This window comes from Nothobranchius furzeri, chromosome 10 (assembly GCF_043380555.1).
Source record: "Nothobranchius furzeri strain GRZ-AD chromosome 10, NfurGRZ-RIMD1, whole genome shotgun sequence".
Taxonomy (NCBI): Eukaryota; Metazoa; Chordata; class Actinopteri; order Cyprinodontiformes; family Nothobranchiidae; genus Nothobranchius; species Nothobranchius furzeri.
The window spans coordinates 71,345,133-71,366,326 of NC_091750.1; the positions used below are offsets into that span (position 1 = coordinate 71,345,133).

At 45.4% G+C, this 21,194-nt stretch overlaps 1 protein-coding gene across 1 annotated transcript; it reads left to right on the top strand.

The window, feature by feature from the left end:
- Positions 1 to 289: 289 nt before the first annotated feature.
- Positions 290 to 20,948, top strand: rars1 (arginyl-tRNA synthetase 1). Its single transcript, XM_015961857.3, has 15 exons — positions 290 to 462; positions 1,331 to 1,465; positions 4,943 to 5,131; positions 5,745 to 5,853; positions 11,911 to 12,011; positions 12,084 to 12,205; positions 13,746 to 13,866; positions 14,159 to 14,288; positions 14,388 to 14,492; positions 15,098 to 15,276; positions 15,374 to 15,483; positions 16,627 to 16,732; positions 17,627 to 17,799; positions 18,477 to 18,724; positions 20,686 to 20,948. The coding sequence occupies exons 1-15, from the start codon at positions 418 to 420 to the stop codon at positions 20,793 to 20,795; spliced, it is 1,983 nt and encodes a 660-aa protein (XP_015817343.3). The 5' UTR covers positions 290 to 417; the 3' UTR covers positions 20,796 to 20,948.
- Positions 20,949 to 21,194: the final 246 nt, after the last annotated feature.

The window sequence follows — 21,194 nt, forward strand, 5'->3', positions numbered from 1 at the left end:
AGTTCATTCACTTTAATTCAGTTTATGTATATAGCGCCAAATCACGACAAGAGTCGTCACAAGTAACTTCACAAAGTAAACATTAAGTTCAGATCTGTCCCTTATGGAAACACACCTACTCTCGATCTTCGTTCAGTTTTTATTTATTTTTAGTTATTTTTCCTGGGGTGTTAAAACTGTTTGAAATCCAACACAATGCGGATTAAAGTAGGATTGAAAATAAATGTCCGTTAGAATACGACCAGCTAGTGAAAGCCAGCAGAGGTAACGGTTTTCTTCCCGTCCAGCAGAGGGCGCGGCGCAGCGGCTTCTGAACGCTGGAAGTTGTGGAACTTCTTCCTGCTGCTGCAGTTTGTTTCATCAGACACGAGATTTCTCTACAGCCGCTGAAAGAGTTTCACCCCCGCGTTCGGGAAGATGGGAGACCAAGTGACCGACTACACAGCCCGACTCCAACACCAGGTCAGTGGTAGCTAACGTTAGCATCAAGGCTAAACGTGTGCTTAGCTGTCCGTGAGTCTGTTAGCTAGACGTCAGCGCCGCACCAGACTCCTGCCAAGAAACGTTCAATATAACGATTTTGTTTATTCAGCCCAAAAGTACGCAAAGCAATAAACCGCAAACATTCAATTTTAGGCTCATTTGTTGTCGTTAATTGTTGGGCGTTAGTTATTTACCTATAATTTATTTTTTGTCATTAAAAACTATTTTATTCATCAAGTCACAAAACGTAGACTGGCGTTAAAGCGTTTCATCAAGCATTATGTTGACTGATGTTTGCGTCTAATTTACCCAGAAGAAGACATCGTTTTAATGGTTGGTTGGTGTGATTTTTGAAGACGCTGCGTGTCACTAAAACAACAAAAATATTTGGTATTCGGATTTATTTGTCTGGGGACATAAGGGTGTGATTTAGCGCCATCTAGCGGTTTGACAGGAATGGTTTATAACCTTCAAAGTAAAGTTTCTTTTTCTGATTGGACCCTCTGACTGAACCTTTTTATAAAATTGGTTTAAAACGCGACCAGAACGATTTTAAGCAAATGCTTTTTAAGTTTACACACTTTTAGATTGTGGAAAAGACAACCATTAAAGAAATCACTTTCAGTTTCATTCTGATTTGCTTTTTGAGCAATGATTTTATTATAAGACCTCCTTTTGGCATGAGTGCAGTTTTTATTCATTGCAGCCACTCAGTACTCTTATCTATGTCTATTTAAAAGTATATTTTATTTTTAATAGTATTTTGATAATAGTGTTTTATGTTCTGCTTTTTTCAATTCTCTAAGCTTCAACGATGAAACCGATTTCCTTCATTGTATTTTTTAAGGAGCGGGAGATCCAGAGTTTGTCTGCAGAGATTGAGAGTCTGAAGAACCCACAGAACCTGAGTCCGTTGCCAGGACTGGACGAGCTCCGGGAAGAAAACGCCAAACTCAAGTATCGCCTCAATGTCCTGAAGAGGGTGAGCTGCAGTTATGATCAGACGATTAGAGACACAAAAAGGCTGAAATTTAATTCTTTTTAGCTGGTATTTTATTTTAAACACAAATATAGAAGGAGTAAGAATACAAACAATCTTGAGTATAATTTACATTTTGTCCAGCAGATTTTATAACTTTAGTTTTATTTTTTATGGCATAATGTTGTTACCCTGCCCTTCTGGTGTCTGACTATTTCAGAGGAATATTTAAGATTTTTGTTTCCTCTGAATCATTCAGACATAATACAGCTCGATAACTCAAGGGATGAGCCACTGAACAGAAGAAATTTAGGCTTTTAGTTACTAGCAGCATGACAAAGTTCAACCCAACTTATTTTTAGACAGGCTGCCACCTTATCGTGGTGGAGGGGTTTGAGTGTCCCAATGATCCTAGGAACTAAGTTGTCTGAGGCTTTCTGCCTCTGGTAGGGTCACCCATGGCAAACAGGTCCTAGGTGAGGGATCAGACAAAGAGCAGCCCGGAGACCTCTTATGAAGAATTATATAAATGGAAACCGTGTTCGGGAGATCGACAGGCGGATTGGTTCAGCGTCTGCAGTGATGCGGACGCTGAGCCGATCTGTCGTGGTGAAGAGGGAGCTGAGCCAGAAAGCCAGGCTCTCGATTTACCGGTCGATCTACGTCCCAATCCTCACCTATGGTCATGAGCTTTGGGTAATGACTGAAAGAACGAGATTGCGGATACAAGCGGCCGAAATGAGTTTCCTCCGTAGGGTGGCCGGGCTCAGCCTTAGAGATAGGGTGAGGAGCTCGGACATTCGGGAGGGACTCGGAGTAGAACCACTGCTTCTCCGGATTGAAAGGAGCCAGTTGAGGTGGTTTGGGCATCTGGTCAGGATGCCTCCTGGACGCCTCCCCGGGGAGGTGTTTCGGGCATGTCCTGCCGGCAGAAGGCCCCCGGGTTGACCCAGGACACGTTGGAGAGGTTACATCTCCAGTTTAGTCCGGGAACGCCTTGGGGTCCTGCTGGAGGAGCTGGTGGAGAAGGCCAGGGAGAGGACGGTCTGGAGCTCCCTAGTTGGGATGCTGCCCCCGCGACCCGGACCCGGATGAGCGGAGGAAGACGACGACGATGGAAACTGTGTTCCCTCGCCCGGACGTGGGTCACCGGGGCCCCCCTCTAGAGCCAGGCCTGGAGGTGGGGCACGTTGGCGAGCACCTGGTGGCCGGGCTTTCACCCATGGAGCCCGGCCGGGCACAGCCCGAAGAGGAAACATGGGCCCCCCTTCCCATGGGCTCAACACTCGTGGGAGGGGCCAAAGGGGTCGGGTGCAGTGTGTGACGGGTGGTAGTCGAGGGTGGGGACCTTGGCGTTCTGATCCTCGGCTACAGAAGCTGGCTCTTGGCACATGGAATGCCACCTCTCTGGTGGGGAAGGAGCCTGAGTTGGTGTGTGAGGTTGAGAGGTTCCGACTAGATATAGTCAGACTCACCTCAACGCATGGCTCTGGAACCAGTTTCCTTGAGAGGGGTTAGACTTTCTTCCACTCTGGAGTTGCTCCCACTGAGAGGCGCCGAGCAGGGGTGGGCTTAGTAGTTGCCCCCCATCTTGGTGCCTGTACGTTGGGGTTTACCCCAGTGAATGAGAGGGTACCCTCCCTCCACCTACGTGTGGGGGGACAAGTTCTAACTGTGTTCTGTGCTTATGCACCAAACTACAGTTCAGACTACCCACCCTTTTTGGAGACCTTGGAGGGGGTGCTTGAAAGCGCTCCTTCCGGTGACTCCCTCGTTCTGCTGGGAGACTTTAACGCTTATGTGGGCAATGGCAGTGAGACCTGGAGAGGTGTGGTTGGGAGGAACGGCCCCCCTGATCTGAATTCGAGTGGTGTTTTGTTATTGGACTTCTGTGCCAGTCGTGGATTGTCCATAATGAACACCATGTTCAAACATAAAGGTGTCCATATGTGCTCTTGGCACCAGGATACCTTAGGCCGCAACTCGATGATCGACTTTGTTGTTGTTTCATCTGACCTGCGGCTGCTTGTCTTGGACTCTTGGGTGAAGAGAGGGGCGGAGCTGTCAACTGACCATTACCTGGTGGTTACACCCTTGAGCCTTCCTGGTAAGGTCTATTCAGGGGTTCTGGAGAGGAGGGTCCGTCGGATTGTTGACCCTCAGATTCAGGAGGAGCAATGTGGTTTTAGTCCTGACCGTGGAACACTGGAACAGCTCTATACCCTTAGGGGGATCCTGGAGGGTGCGTGGGAATTTGCCCAACCAGTCTACGTGTGTTTTGTGGATTTGGAGAAGGCGTTTGACCGCATCTCTCGGGGGGCCCTGTGGGGGGTACTCGGGGAGTATGGGGTACAAGGCCCTCTGATACGGGCTGTTAGGTCCCTGTATGACCTGTGTCAGAGCTTGGTCCGCATTGCCGGCAGTAAGTCGGGCTCATGAGAGTTGGACTCCACCAAGGCTGCCCTTTGTCACCGATTCTGTTCATAACCTTTATGGACAGGATTTCTAGGCGCAGCCAAGGTGTGGAGGGCATCCATTTTGGTGGCCTGAGGATCAGGTCTCTGCTTTTTGCAGATGGTGTGGTCCTGTTGGCTTCATCAGAACGTGATCTTCAGCTTTCACTGGAGCGGTTCACAGCCGAGTGTGAAGCAGCTGGGATGAGAATCAGCTCCTCTAAATCTGAGACCATGGTCTTGATTCGGAAAAGGGTAGAATGCCTTCTTCGGGTCAGGGATGAGGTCCTGCCCCAAGTGGAGGAGTTTAAGTATCTCGGGGTCTTGTTCACGAGTGAAGGAAAACTGGAGTGTGAGATCGATAGGAGGATTGATGCTGCATCTGCAGTGATGCGGGCGTTGTACCAGTCTGTGGTGGTGAAGAGAGAGCTGAGTCGGAAGGTGAAGCTCTCGATTTACCGGTCGATCTACGTTCCTACCCTCACCTATGGTCACGAGCTTTTGGTAGTGACCGAAAGAACGAGATTGCGGATACAAGCGGCCAAAATGAGTTTTCTCCGAAGAGTGGCTGGGCTCTCCCTTAGAGATAGGGTGAGAAGCTCGGTCATTCGGGAGGGGCTCGGAGTAGACCCGCTGCTCCTCCACATGGAGAGGAGCCAGTTGAGGTGGCTCGGGCATCTGGTCAGGATGCCTCCTGGACGCCTCCCTGGTGAGGTTTTCTGGGCACGTCCAACCGCGAGGAGACCTAAAGTTAGACCCAGGACACGGTGGAGGGACTATGTCTCTCACCTGGCCAGGGAACGCCTTGGGATTCCCCCGGAGGAGCTGGCCCAAGTGGCTGGGGAGAGGGAAGTCTGGTCCTCTCACCCTATGCTACTGCCCCCGCGACCCTACTCCGGATAAGCGGATGAAAATGGATGGATGGATGGATGGATGGAACAAAAAAAAGTACGAAATTAGTCTCTTATTCTTGTGCGAGTTTCTCATTTAATCCAGCAGGAAGGGTTATTGTGTTTTCTGAGTTCAGAGTCTGCAGGAGGACCCATGTGACTGCAGTAAGTCAATGCTGAACATCAACCAGCGGCTGCAGGAGGTTTTTGGCGACGCCATCCGGGTGTCCTTCCCCGAGCTCCACAACCCGCCGCTCGCTGTCACGCCCAACCAGCAGGCTAAATTTGGAGATTACCAGTGTAACAGCGCCATGGCCATGGCTCAGGTGGGCCCTCGCTGATGTTTATTCTGCTTCAGAACTGTTAAAGCTCACGACTCCTGCATTTTACCTAAAAGGTCTGAATGTAGTCTTTTGTTGGGTTCAAGTCTTCATCAGGAGAAGCTTCTAGTTAATAAACACAAATATTTTAGAACAACTTTGCAAATTAAATCTACAGATTATTTTTATTAGGTACAAAGGTTTGCATAATCTGGTTTGTTTATTTTGAAGCCTTTAAAACCTGATATATGAAATAACAACAATAATGAAAGAGCTGTTCATTATCTAATGTTAATAAAACATCTTTATATGTAATTCTGTAACATTATAACCGTAACTGGCCCTGACCACCCGTAGACCCTCCACCAGGGGGCAGCAGACACGTAGAGAACCTGATATGCTAGGTTTCTGATGAAGGTACTAATCCCGATGCTCCGTCTGGAGGCTATATGGACAGATGTGGTTTGATGGGACAATAATCCATCAGGGATTAAGTTTAGTCCTAAATGTGTTCATTTTATTAACGTTTCAGGATTTTCAAAACAAAATCCTAAACTTCCTGTTCTGGTGGATCTTTTCTCCTTGCCTGTGAGACGTTTGTTCTGATGTCGTTCTGCAGATGCTGAAGGCGAAGGGGGCAAAGGTCAGCCCACGAGAAATCGCTGAGAAAATAGTTCAAAATCTTCCCGACAACGAATTTATCCAGAAGACTGAGATCGCCGGTCCAGGTAGTAAAACGGAAAAAAAAAACAACTCAAAAGTTTGACTTTAACTCATCTGAGGAGTAATTATTTAACTTAAAGGGGCATTATGGAAGTTTGACAGCCAAAACATGTATAGAAATAATAAATGTCTTCTTCATACATTCTCCTGCAGTGCCCTGGTCCTGTAGAATGAGCCCTGGCATTTTTACTGTGATTGCCTGTTTTTCTGTAAAATCACAGAAAAAGAGAGATGCTCGGGTCGAGCAGGCTGCTTCACGCGCGTTCAGCCTTTAGCATTTGCTATCCGTAGCTTTAGCAGCAGAGAGAGAGGTAGTGCCAACTCTGCCACTTTGTCGCTGTTCCTAACGCCTAGTGATGAACCTAGCTACATTTCTGAGGACCCTTAGCTACTTTCTGTAGAACTTTCTTCTAGATATTTCCTGCAAATTAGCAACAAAATAGCCATTTTCGCTCCGAACCCTTCTTTGGTTTGACGTAGTTTCGGCTGTCATCAAGGATATAAATGTTACAGACACAAAAGATGTCACTGGTGCTTTAGCTCACCTAGTAAGATGTCTGAATCTTGTGCGGAAGACCTGGGTTCGATTTTGGATGTGGACATAGTTTATTTAAAGTTCATTTTTTACATTAATGGTATATTATTTTACAGTAAGACGCCCAAATTTTTATTTGAGACTCGCCGAACAGCATTGAATTCACAGATAAAAAAGATGTGGGTTCAACTTTCATTTTGGAACAATTTTCAAGCAAGGGAAGGGAATGATCTGAGCATGCAGGAGGACTGACCCATCATAAACTTTGTCGGCTGTGCTGAAGAGAAAGATACAGAACCAAATTATTTAATTAATTAGCTGCGTGTTCTCCTGTCCTCTGTCCTCCAGGACACACAGACAGACAGACAGACAGACAGACAGACAGACAGACAGACAGACAGACAGACAGGACTGTCTCAGCTGTTATTTTCGTCAAGGAGTGTGCACGTACAGCATACGCGCCTCGTGCACGAGCCTACTATTGAAGCTGCCGTTACGCTTTTGGCCTGAGGGGGCAATCGCGAGCATAAAAATTCAAAAGTCCGAAAACTCCCTTTATTAAGTAGTAAGTAATCAGTCATGTTAAAAACATCAGTAGTGTTTTCTTTTGTCAAAATTTGTGTTAAATTTCATTTAATTTTGTGAAAAAATTACAAATAAATACAGCAGATATAGTTCTTATTGTTAAGAATCTTAAAGAGCAAGTCACCCCCTACCAGAGTCTTACTCCACTCCCACTTCCTGTTTGAAAAATGCAACAAATGCTGTTGCCTAGTAGAGCTGAGGAAAATAATCAAATAATCGATGCATCAGGATGCGGACATAAACGATTTTGCATCGTAGAAGAGTACGCCATAATCGATTATAGTGGAATGTAGTTTTGTTTTTTTAACGGCGGCACCAGCGCAGCATCCAAATCTGTCAGAGTGAGTCTCCTCCACATTTACCAAGTGGTTCCGCCTTAATGTGGTACTGCAGAGCTGAGCGCTTGAGTTGTAACCTGAGACCGAACTGGAACCGAATCAGCCCGACTGGTTCTATTGGATTTGGGCGGTGAATTATGTTAATTGAGCGGGTTGTCACGCGGCGCGCTCCGCTCGCTCTATCAGCGACTGAGAGAGAGAGAGAAGGGGGGGGGGGGGGCTGCTCACACCAGATGATCGGAGGACGCTCCTTCAAACACGCATTATTATTTTCATAATTTAATTATTATTTCTCCTGGAAGTGCTCAGTCAGACTGCTTGTTGTAATGTAGGGAGATCCGGTCTTGGGGAGGGGGCGGGGTCAATGACGGCGGCTGCAGCGTGATCGTCTGTCTGTTGTTTAGGGACACGGAGAAGTTAAAAGGAGAGAGAAATAGAAGAAAGAAGTTCTTGTTCCACTTTATTCTTTTGTTTAAAGATGATAAACTGATGTTAAATTCAGCGGAAAGAGAAACTGGGAGGAAGCTTTGGAGCATTTTAGGTTACAGGAGATCTTGTCTCCTATCTGCTCCTGCAGAGACAGCATGGACATGAGGGTTACATGGACATGAGGGTTACATGGACATGAGGGTTACATGGTGAGGGTTACATGGACATGAGGGTTACATGGACATGAGGGTTACATGGACATGAGGGTTACATGGTGAGGGTTACATGGACATGAGGGTTACATGGACATGAGGATTACATGGACATGAGGGTTACATGGACATGAGGGTCACATGGACATGAGGGTTACATGGACATGAGGGTTACATGGACATGAGGGTTACATGGACATGAGGGTTACATGGACATGAGGGTTACATAGTGAGGGTTACATGGACATGAGGGTTACATGGACATGAGGGTTACATGGACATGAGGGTTACATGGACATGAGGGTCACATGGACATGAGGGTTACATGGACATGAGGGTCACATGGACATGAGGGTTACATGGTGAGGGTTACATGGACATGAGGGTTACATGGACATGAGGGTTACATGGTGAGGGTTACATGGACATGAGGGTTACATGGACATGAGGGTCACATGGACATGAGGGTCACATGGACATGAGGGTCACATGGACATGAGGGTTACATGGACATGAGGGTCACATGGACATGAGGGTTACATGGACATGAGGGTTACATGGACATGAGGGTCACATGGACATGAGGGTCACATGGACATGAGGGTTACATGGACATGAGGGTTACATGGACATGAGGGTCACATGGACATGAGGGTCACATGGACATGAGGGTTACATGGACATGAGGGTTACATGGACATGAGGGTTACATGGACATGAGGGTCACATGGACATGAGGGTCACATGGACATGAGGGTCACATGGACATGAGGGTTACATGGACATGAGGGTCACATGGACATGAGGGTTACATGGTGAGGGTTACATGGACATGAGGGTTACATGGACATGAGGGTTACATGGTGAGGGTTACATGGACATGAGGGTCACATGGACATGAGGGTCACATGGACATGAGGGTTACATGGTGAGGGTTACATGGACACTAGGGTTACATGGACATGAGGGTCACATGGACATGAGGGTTACATGGTGAGGGTTACATGGACTTGAGGGTTACATGGACATGAGGGTTACATGGTGAGGGTCACATGGACATGAGGGTTACATGGTGAGGGTTACATGGACATGAGGGTTACATGGACATGAGGGTTACATGGACATGAGGGTTACATGGACATGAGGGTTACATGGACATGAGGGTCACATGGACATGAGGGTTACATGGACATGAGGGTCACATGGTGAGGGTTACATGGACATGAGGGTTACATGGACATGAGGGTCACATGGACATGAGGGTCACATGGACATGAGGGTTACATGGACATGAGGGTCACATGGTGAGGGTTACATGGACATGAGGGTTACATGGACATGAGGGTTACATGGTGAGGGTCACATGGACATGAGGGTTACATGGTGAGGGTTACATGGACATGAGGGTTACATGGACATGAGGGTTACATGGTGAGGGTTACATGGACATGAGGGTTACATGGATATGAGGGTCACATGGACATGAGGGTTACATGGACATGAGGGTCACATGGTGAGGGTTACATGGACATGAGGGTCACATGGACATGAGGGTTACATGGACATGAGGGTCACATGGTGAGGGTTACATGGACATGAGGGTTACATGGACATGAGGGTCACATGGTGAGGGTTACATGGACATGAGGGTCACATGGACATGAGGGTCACATGGACATGAGGGTTACATGGACATGAGGGTCACATGGACATGAGGGTTACATGGACATGAGGGTCACATGGTGAGGGTTACATGGACATGAGGGTTACATGGACATGAGGGTCACATGGTGAGGGTTACATGGACATGAGGGTCACATGGACATGAGGGTTACATGGACATGAGGGTCACATGGTGAGGGTTACATGGACATGAGGGTTACATGGACATGAGGGTCACATGGACATGAGGGTTACATGGACATGAGGGTCACATGGTGAGGGTTACATGGACATGAGGGTTACATGGACATGAGGGTCACATGGTGAGGGTTACATGGACATGAGGGTCACATGGACATGAGGGTCACATGGACATGAGGGTTACATGGACATGAGGGTCACATGGTGAGGGTTACATGGACATGAGGGTTACATGGACATGAGGGTCACATGGACATGAGGGTTACATGGACATGAGGGTTACATGGACATGAGGGTCACATGGACATGAGGGTTACATGGACATGAGGGTCACATGGACATGAGGGTCACATGGACATGAGGGTTACATGGACATGAGGGTTACATGAGGGTCACATGGACATGAGGGTTACATGGACATGAGGGTCACATGGACATGAGGGTCACATGGACATGAGGGTCACATGGACATGAGGGTTACATGGACATGAGGGTTACATGAGGGTTACATGGACATGAGGGTTACATGGTGAGGGTCACACAGGACAGGTTAGTGGAAAGGTTTGTAGTTAGCTGGTTAGTGAAGGAGATCCATCAGCTGGGTAATTTAATCCTAATCCAGCCCACAGCCTTCTGCTGGTGTTATTATCAGAAAGAATAAAACACACATCTTAAATATTATTGGAAGTTTAGAATTAGTTTTGTTTTATTATTGTCTGCATCAAACAGAACTTGATTCATTCTCCAACATTTCAGAAACGAACCGCTGGGTTCAAATAAACTAAACTAAGTGAACTGGTGTTATTTCTGACACCCTTCAACTGTGGCATAAATATCTGACTCTAGAGCTGCTCAGAGACATTAAACACTCATATATGAACCCATTATGGATTTTATTATTACATTATGTGTCCTGTAGGTTTTTAGTACTTTTTCAGATTTTGTGAGATTTTGTAAAGCGTGTTTTCCTCAGCCTGAGGCGTGGTGTTGAACGAGGAAACAGATGTTTTGCTTTGTTAAATCTTCTTAAATGTTTAAAATGTTTTGTCCTAACCTGTTGTGAATGGAGAGCTTTTGAGGGATGGCAGGTTGTGTCAATTACGTTTTAGATAAAAAAATAAAAAGCAATTATCTGACATGTTCTATTTATCGATGAAAACAAATCAATATGAAATAATCGTGATGCATCGTGATGCATTGGGATATCGAATCAAATTGAATCGTTGACCCAATAATCGTAATCGAATCGAATCGGGAGACAAGTGAAGATTCACACCTCTATTGCCTAGCAGACCGAGAGGGCGGAGCCGCTTACAAATACACACACACACACACACACACACACACACACACAGGCTCACAAAGACATTGTGACATCATATGGTACCAGCTAATGTTCTAGGGTACCTCTTAGCCAATAGCGGTGGCAGATTTAAATTCAAATGCAGTGCAGAGTTTTTACCTGACAACGGCACAACACTGACAGTTTTAGGCAGAAAATGAAAATTTTAACTAAAATGCACTAAAGTGCAAAACTATTGACTACACGTGTCTGCAGCACGATTAGACACACATTTATGTAGTTTATCAGAAAAAAAAGTTGATTTGGGGGTGACTTGCTCTTTAAAGATTAAGAAATCTGCAGATTAATACATTTAATTTTCTTATATTTGGCTACGGAAGAGGATTGAGGCCACTGAGAATAAAGTCTTCCATATATGCTGCATCTTTTATGGTTGTAAATATAAAAAGCAGCAAAATCTTAAATGTCATGAAAATATAATAGAAAATAAACTTCATTGTAATAATACCTATTGTTGATTTAGACGTTCTTGTTTATAATAATTTACCGATGTTTAATTCTATTCTTTAAATATGTATTTAATAATAATTACATTATTTTATGTAAATGATTAAACTGTAAACGTTTAAATAATCTAGAAACTAATGGTGATAAAATACTTTAAACAAAGATTTTTGTCATTTTGTCCCAAAACTGTTTGATGAACAACTTTTTTTTTTATTTTTAGAAACAAATCCACTCTGAACATTTACTCCCTTTTATTTTACGCTCTGGTTTCCTGTTGGTTCTGGTTCCAGGGTTCATCAACGTCCACCTGAAGAAGACGTTTGTGTCCAGATTGTTGACCAACCTGCTGATGAACGGCGTCCAGCCGCCGCCGCTCGCCTCCAGGAAGAAGGTTTGTCTCTAAAACCCAACGGACACGGTTCCGGTCTGTCGGGTCGAACTCTTCTGTTGTTTCGTTACTCAGGTGGTGGTGGACTTCTCCTCACCGAACATCGCCAAAGAGATGCACGTCGGTCACCTGCGCTCCACCATCATCGGAGACAGCATGTCCCGGCTGTTTGAGTTCCTCGGCTACGATGTCCTCAGGTTAGCCCAGCTCTCACCTTGTCCCGTAGAGCCTGAAACCACGTTAATGCCAGACTCTTACCTGCTGCAGGTGTTTTTATGTAAAAATGAACCAGGGCTAGAAGGGCTAATGAAATAATCCTAATCTAGGCTGGACCTCACCACATCAGTGTTTCTCTGGAGCAGTCAGGACGTTTACAGTATTGCCCTAAGAAGACTCATGTCGAGTTTTTAATTGCATGTAAACGTGTTAGTGGCTGAAGGCGGACTGGTTCTAAACAGGCTGAAGCACCCAGATAGTGCTGTAGGAATCTGATTACTTCCTGCATAAACACGGGTCAGCCTAACTAAACTGGTAGGGCGCTCGCGTTCAGGAAGTGACGAAACCTGACAACACCATCGTTGTAAAGCTGCTGATGCCGATGGATTAAACAGGACAGTACGTAACGTTGCTGTACATTCCTTCAGCCATTGAGCATTTCCTGCTTCACTCCCGCCAGCCTCTGGGTGTTTCTCAATGTCAAGGCGCCTGGCCTTGCGAGGCGATGTCTTGCTTACGAGGACACGGTCCTTCCTTGGTCAAAGAAAACGGTTAAATGGAACAGACTTGCATCACGTGACCGCGGCGGTCACGTAACATCACGTGACACGGGAGATAACGTAATATTTTATACATATTAGTTTCAATATATATAATATATAATGAGGCTTTTACTTTTTAAATTGTGCATATGTTTATTAAATTAAATATATAAGTGAGTTACTACCCGCTAGCCACCGAAGCTGCAACTACTAAGCAACTGTAACGTCATGAAATGACCTGATTTTGAGGTCAAGATCTACAGCCAGGTCAACTTAACCTGGCTGTGACACAACCTACAATGTTTTCCCCTCACAGGAGTCTGGATGTCTACACGTAGTCCCTTTAAATCAGAGCCTGCTTCCTCACACCAGCTGGAATCAGAGCCTGAGAGCAGAGGTGGACAGAGTACTAAAATTTCCTACTTAACTCATTCAATCCAAACAACCTTGCGCACACACACACACACACACACACACACACACACACACACACACACACACACACACACACACACACACACACACACACACACACACACACACACACACACACACACACACACACACACACACACTCACACCTAAGGACAGTTTAGACAGACCAATCAGCCTAACAGTCATGTTTTTGGACTGTGGGAGGAAGCCGGATTACCCGGAGAGAACCCACGCATGCACAGGGAGAACATGCAAACTCCATGCAGAAAGATCCCAGGCCGGGAATCGAACCCAGGACCTTCTCGCTGCAAGGCAACAGCTCTAGCCACTGCGCAGCCCCCGAGATAATAGTTTTTAAAAAACAAGATGGTTATTATTATTGTCTACATTTTTACCGGGGTTTACCACCACACTGGTTACCATGACAACCCTACACCTGATCAGTTTGAGTTTTTGCAGGTTTAGGTAACAAAATGTGTTTTTGTTTGTTTATGCTGTCGCCGTGAATCACAGCGACGTGAATCGTGACGTTCTCCGTCTGCAGGTTGAACCACGTGGGCGACTGGGGAACGCAGTTCGGGATGCTGATCGCTCACCTGCAGGATAAATTCCCTGACTACCTGACTGTCTCTCCTCCGATCGGTGACCTCCAGGCCTTCTACAAGGTTCAGTTTCATTCAGTTTTAATCTCCTTAAAATTTTTAGGTTTAAAATATTAGATTTTCTCAGACTTGTTAACAAACGTCTGTTATTTTTTCACTCAGGCATAAATAATTATTCCTGAGTACCTCAAACATTCTCAGTCCTCAGCCTGTTAGTCTGAAAAGGATTTTCCCAGCCTTTGAGTATAAATGCATAAATAAATCCGAGGCTGGTAAACAGATATTACACTTATTTAGTTTAGATTTAAAACTCAAAGCTTTTCATAAACGGTGTGACTGAACTTGCCTCCAACAGGAGTCGAAGAAGCGCTTCGATGAGGACGAAGACTTTAAGAAACGAGCGTATCGCTGCGTCGTCCGGCTGCAGAGCAAAGAGCCCGACTTCCTCAGAGCCTGGAACATGATCTGTGACGTTTCCAGGAGAGGTAGGACCCTTTTCTGTGTGACACGCTCAGCAGAAGCTGTATGAGCAGCAGCTCCAGGGTTCAGAGGGATGAACCTTCTGTTGCTTCTCTAACTTCCAGAGTTTCAGAAGGTCTACGACTGCCTGGACATCAAGCTGGTGGAGCGGGGCGAGTCGTACTACCAGGACCGCATGACCCGGGTGGTGAAGGAGTTCGAGGATAGAGGCGAGTCTGCTGGTGTTGGAAGGCCGAAGAAGATTCATAAAAATATCATAACCTTGTCATTTTTCTTTTAATAAGAAATGACCAAAAAAAATTATTCTGGTACATTTTTAAGTAAAAAAAAAAAAAAAAGAAAAATTTAACAGATTTTGATAAATTAAATAACAAAAATGAATTAAAATGATAAATTGAAGTTATTTTATTTTTTCTGTTCACTTTCAGAGTGAAACTATGAAATCAGTGGTTCCAACATCCTTAAAACAAATTAAACTCTATAACTAAAATGTTGTTTTTTTGCCAGAGGGAATCCGATTGGGTTCTGGAAACTTTCCACAACAAACTCAAAACGATGACATATATTTTTTTCTGTTTCCAAAAGCAGAGAAATCCCTTCAGTGGCAGAAATTCAAATATGGCTGAAATGTAGTTTTTACCCTCCTGCTGGTACTCAGTTCCACCACTAGGGGGTGCTGCTGTCTCAGAAATAGTTTCTCTGCCAGGATTCTTCTAGTTTTCCTCACACTAAAACCTTCATGATTTCTTTCTTATCATCATAAACCTTCCAGCTCCATAATCTTCCCAACCCTTTGTCCTCTTTTTCCATCCAGGTCTGGTGGAGCTGGACGAAGGACGTAAGATCGTCTTCACTCCAGGTCAGTCCCTCCCTCTCACCGTGGTCAAGTCCGATGGCGGCTACACTTACGACACATCAGACTTGGCGGCAGTGCATCAGCGACTCTTCGAGGAGAACGCCGACATCATCATCTACGTGACGGACAGCGGGCAGGTGGGTGGGGGACGGGTGAAAACGTGTCCAAAGATTTACAGAAGAGGACAAAACTGGAGATGTGAAGTTCTATGAATGTTCTGCATTTCCATTTCAGGGCCCACACTTCCAGCTGGTGTTCGCTGCTGCTCAAATGATCGGGTGGTACGACCCCAAGGTGACCCGGGTGGAGCACGCTGGCTTCGGCGTGGTGCTGGGGGAGGACAAGTGAGTCCACTACTATCAGAGCTGTCCCTGCTGGACGCTGAACCCCGTCCTGCTGACGCGTCTCGTTCTGGCTTGTTTCTCTTCTTCATCTCAAATTATCGAGGTTGTTAACCTGAAGCCATATTGCATCCTGTCTCCTGTTTCCACACTAGCTCCGCCCACATCTCTGGGTTCCACACTAGTGGGCCATTCCCATCTGTACCGGGTCGGCCCGGGCCGGGTAGCGTAGGTTGTTTACATATCTGGGTGGCCTGGTATTTTTCCGGGCCAACCAAGGCTCATTCTCAGCCCTCTTCTGGAGGGGGTCTGCTTCAGGCCGACCAGGGCCAACACACCCACTGCTGACAGCAAATTCACACCTTCCATTAGAGCAAGCCTCTGATTGGTGGGTAGAATCAGCCCACATGGGCTTAAGACAAGGATGTGTGGAATCAACCGGGCCAGGCTGGGGCCGATTGGGGCTACCCGGCCCGGGCCGACCCGGTACAGATGGGAATGGCCCATAGCTCCGCCCATGTCTCTGGGTTCCACACTAGCCCTGCCCATGCTTGCAGAACCTGAGCTTTCAAAGCTCTGCTCGTAGAGTTTTAATTGGTGTCTCTGCAGTTTTCACTGCTTTACTCTGAAAACTTCCCAGAGACGTCGGTCAGCCGGATGAAACCGCAGCAGCACAGGTAACGCATGATGTTTTCACCTGTTGAGATGGTGGAGTAGGGAATAGTAACCAGTTCAGTTTCACCCTTCACTCACCATAAGGTCCATTGTAGTCTTTTCAGAGGTTTTTTTTTTTTTTTTTACCCTTTTTCTGATTTTATATTTCAGAATAAAATAATCTTGGATGATAAAATGTTGAAATCTAGAAAAACACAATTAAAAAAATGATGGTAGAGCTCTGAAAAAAGCATTAAGTCTGATTTCACAAAACCCTAGTAAGAGCACGTGTGTGGTTACCATGGCGACACTGATTCACGCAACTTTAACATTTGTTCTTCCAAATGAAGGAATTTGTTCTGCCTATAGCTTTATAAAAAGTTCCTGATTAGTTTTTGGGACTTATGGAAGAAAGTTGATCGATAAAAAAAAAAAAAGTATTTAGAAGATCGGCTGTGAGTCGTTTGAGAGAATTGATGTTTTCCTGCTCAGGAAGAAGTTCAAGACTCGATCTGGAGACACGGTGAGGCTGATGGACCTGCTGGAGGAGGGCCTGAAGAGGTCCATGGACAAGCTGAAGGAAAAGGAGCGGGACAAGGTGAGAGGGTCTGATCACGGTTCTGGACTCAAACCAGCTGGCGGGTTTTACTCAGAGGAAGGAAAAAAACCTCTAAAAGCTGTTTTATTTGGTCCAAAACAGAAATAAACTAACTTACAAACTAGGAAACGGATTCTAAAGCTTTTTCAGCTATTTTTATTTTAACTTCACCACGATTTAGTGATTTTTGACTATTTATGAAGAAGAGAAACAAACGTTTAAGTTTCGTAAATCTGATGTTTTTGGTGATCTGCGTGTTTCACGACTTATTCTGCAGCAAGTTCAGAAGAATGGCTGAAAGGTTCAGTCTGCTGCTGCTTTAGCGGGTTTCTGTCCAGGTTTTCTGCTAAATGTTGGAAAAGCAGCCGTTTGGGGGGGGGGGCTGTCCAGCGGGCAGCTCATTATTTCTGCCTCCAGCTTAAAGTTTAAGCACCAAAAAGGTCACTTCGTCCTGCAGAAGAAACACAAACTTTAGGTTTCATCCTCCTCCACGTTGGCCAGCTCTGAGTTTTCTGATTCTTCAGCTTTTCCTGTTAACCTCAGAGGAGAAGAGTTCGGGTTTGTTTTGCTACTACCTTTGGCTGAATCGTTGCCTCAGCAGGTTGGAGATTCTCATCCATCCTGGGCGTGATCATGAGATGTAACTGAAAACTTCCAGTGTTTCTGGTTGTCTTGAAGACGTTTGACCTCATCCCAGAGGCTCCTTCCCTTCTAAACCTCGGGTTGTGAGCAGGAGGCTCAGAAGTTGTGGTCAGAAACGAACACACTGATTGTGCTGCGAGTTCTTGACATGTTTTTGTCTAAATGAACACTGACGTTGATGATATTGGTCCTTTGGCCCAGATCTTGTTATTTGATGACGGAGATTTAACGGACTGAACGTTCCTCCTGCAGGTTCTGACTCCAGACGAGCTCCTGAAGGCTCAGCGCGCCGTCGCCTTCGGCTGCATCAAGTACGCCGACCTGTCCCACAATCGCATCAACGACTACATCTTCTCCTTCGACAAGATGCTGGACGACCGAGGAAACACGGCGGCGTACCTGCTCTATGCCTTCACCCGCATCAGGTGAGGAGTGATGTCCCGAACAGTCTCTGACCCAAAACGCCAGCAGAGCTCAGTGACCCCGACTTTCACGGGTTAATGAGAAACAGCTGATCTGCTGTTTTTACCTCTTAACTTCCTGGAATTCTGGAGACCGTCTCTGTGTTCTCCGGATCCCGACCTGAGGAACGTCCGGCTGCAGGCTTGTTTTTACTGTTGCGTTCCTAAGAGTGACTCTCAGGTCACAACAAGGGAATGCTGCTCATCAAACCTTTGGTATGATTCCCGTGGGTGTTCCGACCAGGAGGCATGAAGGATAGAATAATGAAGCTTGGATGGATCCAGGACTTCCAGATGGGGGTGAGAACTGGCTTGACAGGTTGGAAAAGGAAGCATTTTCCCATGAATCCTTGGCTCCTTATTGATGTGGCCGCCTCCTGCCAACATGGCGTCTGGTTTGGTTTCAGACCTGGAAGTTTTTCTCCTCCGCCTGTTCTTCCTGAAGCCCGACTAACTTTTCCCTGTTAGGAAACAAAGTTACACGGTGGAAGTGGATTAAGTCTAATTTGGGATGAGGATTCATGTCTTCCTGGGTCAGCCGGAGTTCTGTAGACCAGCTAGATGGAGATAAAACCACTGAGGTTTTGCTAGAGGGCACTACGGCAGGCGGTGAGATTAATCACGACTCTGGTCTCCATCAGGTCCATCGCTCGCCTGGCCAACATCGATGAGTCCACGCTGAGGAGAGCAGCAGAGACCACGGAGATCGTTCTGGACCACGAGAAGGAGTGGAAGCTGGGGAAATGTATCCTGCGCTTCCCAGAGATCCTGCAGAAGATCCTGGAAGACCTGCTGCTCCACACGCTGTGTGACTACCTGTACGAGCTCGCCACCACCTTCACCGAGTTCTACGACAGCTGCTACTGCGTGGAGAAGGACCGGCAGACAGGTGAGCCTCCAGGTTCCTCACCCGGTTCGGACTCCGTAGCATTTGCTCCGAGAGCCTTCAGGTTCTTCTATGTAGGATTTGTCTTTATCCTCCAACCCCCATAAACCTTGCACGACCTGCCACGGCAAGCCTGAAGGACATTGATACCACCACAGCAGTCTCTTATGAGGCTGGACGAAATGGAAAAAAAAACATTGATTTTAAAATAATTATTGATTAACTATAAAAAAAAAAGTAGTAATATATTGAAGTGCAACCCTGGTAATATATGTTGTTGCTGTATGATAGTTTGTTACCAGTAGGGATGTGTGTTGGTGAAATTCTGGTGATACAATACTTATCACGATACGGGGAGACGATACGATATATCTCTATGTATTGCGATACATTCAGCCAGACGATATTAGCTATTTTATTTAGACTGAATTTATTGTAGGAAATTTCAACAAACAGTCCAAACTGATACTTAACATGTTTAACGTGAGGTATCCGAACCGTATCAGGGATTTACATTTCAATGGCGGAAGCAAAACCCTTTGCACACTGCTGCCAACTAGCGGTCGGTGTTTGAATTCCACCATAAGAAAAAAAGAAATACACGTTTGCATGTAAATTCTTCCAAAAATTAGATGCACGGTTTTTGAATATTGACTAAATATCGCAGGGGAAAAAAAATCACGATATATTGCCGTATCGATATTTTCATCCATCCCTAGTTTGCTTTCGTAGACTTGCTTTCGTATTGCCCTGTTGCTGAACTACTGCAACATATTTTCTGGACAATTTGCTCCGCCTCTCCTCACTGCGACATCTTATTTAAGTCATAGCCCGTTTGTTTAAGTTTGGGAGAGGAAGGCTTGGTGATGGAGCAGTGCTGCAGCTATTGATTAATCTGCCACAGTGTTATCGATCGATTAATCAGATAAACCTTTATATTTCCTTTGGTTCGAAAATATGATAAAAGTGTAACAGAACAGTGCAAAATGTGAAAAACAAGTCAATAACCAGTATTTCTATAACAGTTATTATTCAACTCCTTTTTTTGCTGCCTCTTAAAGTAACACCGAACAGTTTCTCCGTCCTACCGGTAGAAAGTGGAATTACAGCAGTCACAAACAACAAACATTTCGTTCATTCATTTTATGTATAAAGCCCCTTCCCACCCCCAATCAAGGGGGCCCAAGGTGCTGAACATAGTGCAGAAAAGCAGCACAACAAAAGAGCTCTATAATAAAATACAGATTAAAAAAATGAAAATAGTGATCAAAAACATTAAAATGTGAATAAAAACCACTAAGAAACAGATCTAAAGTACAGCTTAAGCCTTGCTTTAAAAGTGGGCAGCGATGTGGACGGTTTGATTCTATAGATATTATAGAGAATTTCATTATGAATGAACGCAAACGACATTGTTCCTGTTGATTTTTGAACAAATGGGAAAAGGGGCAGGAAATTAAAAAAAGCTTATGCTTCTTCCTGCTCCCTTTGGGCATAATAATAATAAAATTTTACTTTGCTGAAATTATGTTATGATAAAATGTTCAAATATGTTTAAATATGTTCAAATAAAAATATGTCCTCTCATCATCATCATTCTTGTGGGAGTTGGTTCCAAAGCCGAGGACCCAGAACTGCAAAGGCACGTTCACCCCTAGACTTACGCATATCACTTACATGTCCAGTAGAAGTTTATTTATAGAACACTTTCACAGAGAAAAACAAACATACAATAGTCAACAAAACAGTACTTAAAACAGCGTTGCAACTAGTGGTGGGGAGGGATTATGGGAAAGACGACCAAAAACTAGAGCTAGGAGACTGGAGGTGAGTTGCCACTGGTTTGGGGAGGGCGTAGGTGTCCAGAAGGGTTCTGGAGAGAAGAAACCTAGGTAAAGAAAAGAGGAATCTGATCAGAAAATGTTTCTGCCTGGAGCTGAAGGTGTTTTTGTGCTCGTCTCCAGGTGAGGTGCTGAAGATCAACATGTGGAGGATGCTGCTTTGTGAAGCCACAGCCACCATCATGGCCAAATGCTTCGACATCCTGGGCATCAACCCGGTCCAGAGGATGTGATCCACACTGCCTCCACCCAAAACTCTCCAGAAGTCATTTTTCTCTTCTAAATCAAATTAAACCAAAACTTGGAGGAGAAAGTGTGAAGTCTGCTCGTTAGACGCGCCTCTGTGAAGGATCTTTTTTGAATAAAGAGCTGTTATGAAACTTAAATGTTTCGACTGTCAATCATTTTAAACTGTTTAAAATAACGACTTCAAATAAATAAAAGGACTCAGCTGCAAGTTTAACAAAACAGACATTTTCTCTAAGTGAAATAGTTCTGATCCTAGTTATCAGGAAAAGGTCAGACAGATCCGGGTCACTGGTTCAGTGGTTAGGGTTCGGCGTACCGCAGCACAACTATGGGCACCTGAAGGCTTTGCTGCTCTAATTGGTTGTGTCTGTGAGTGTGTGTGT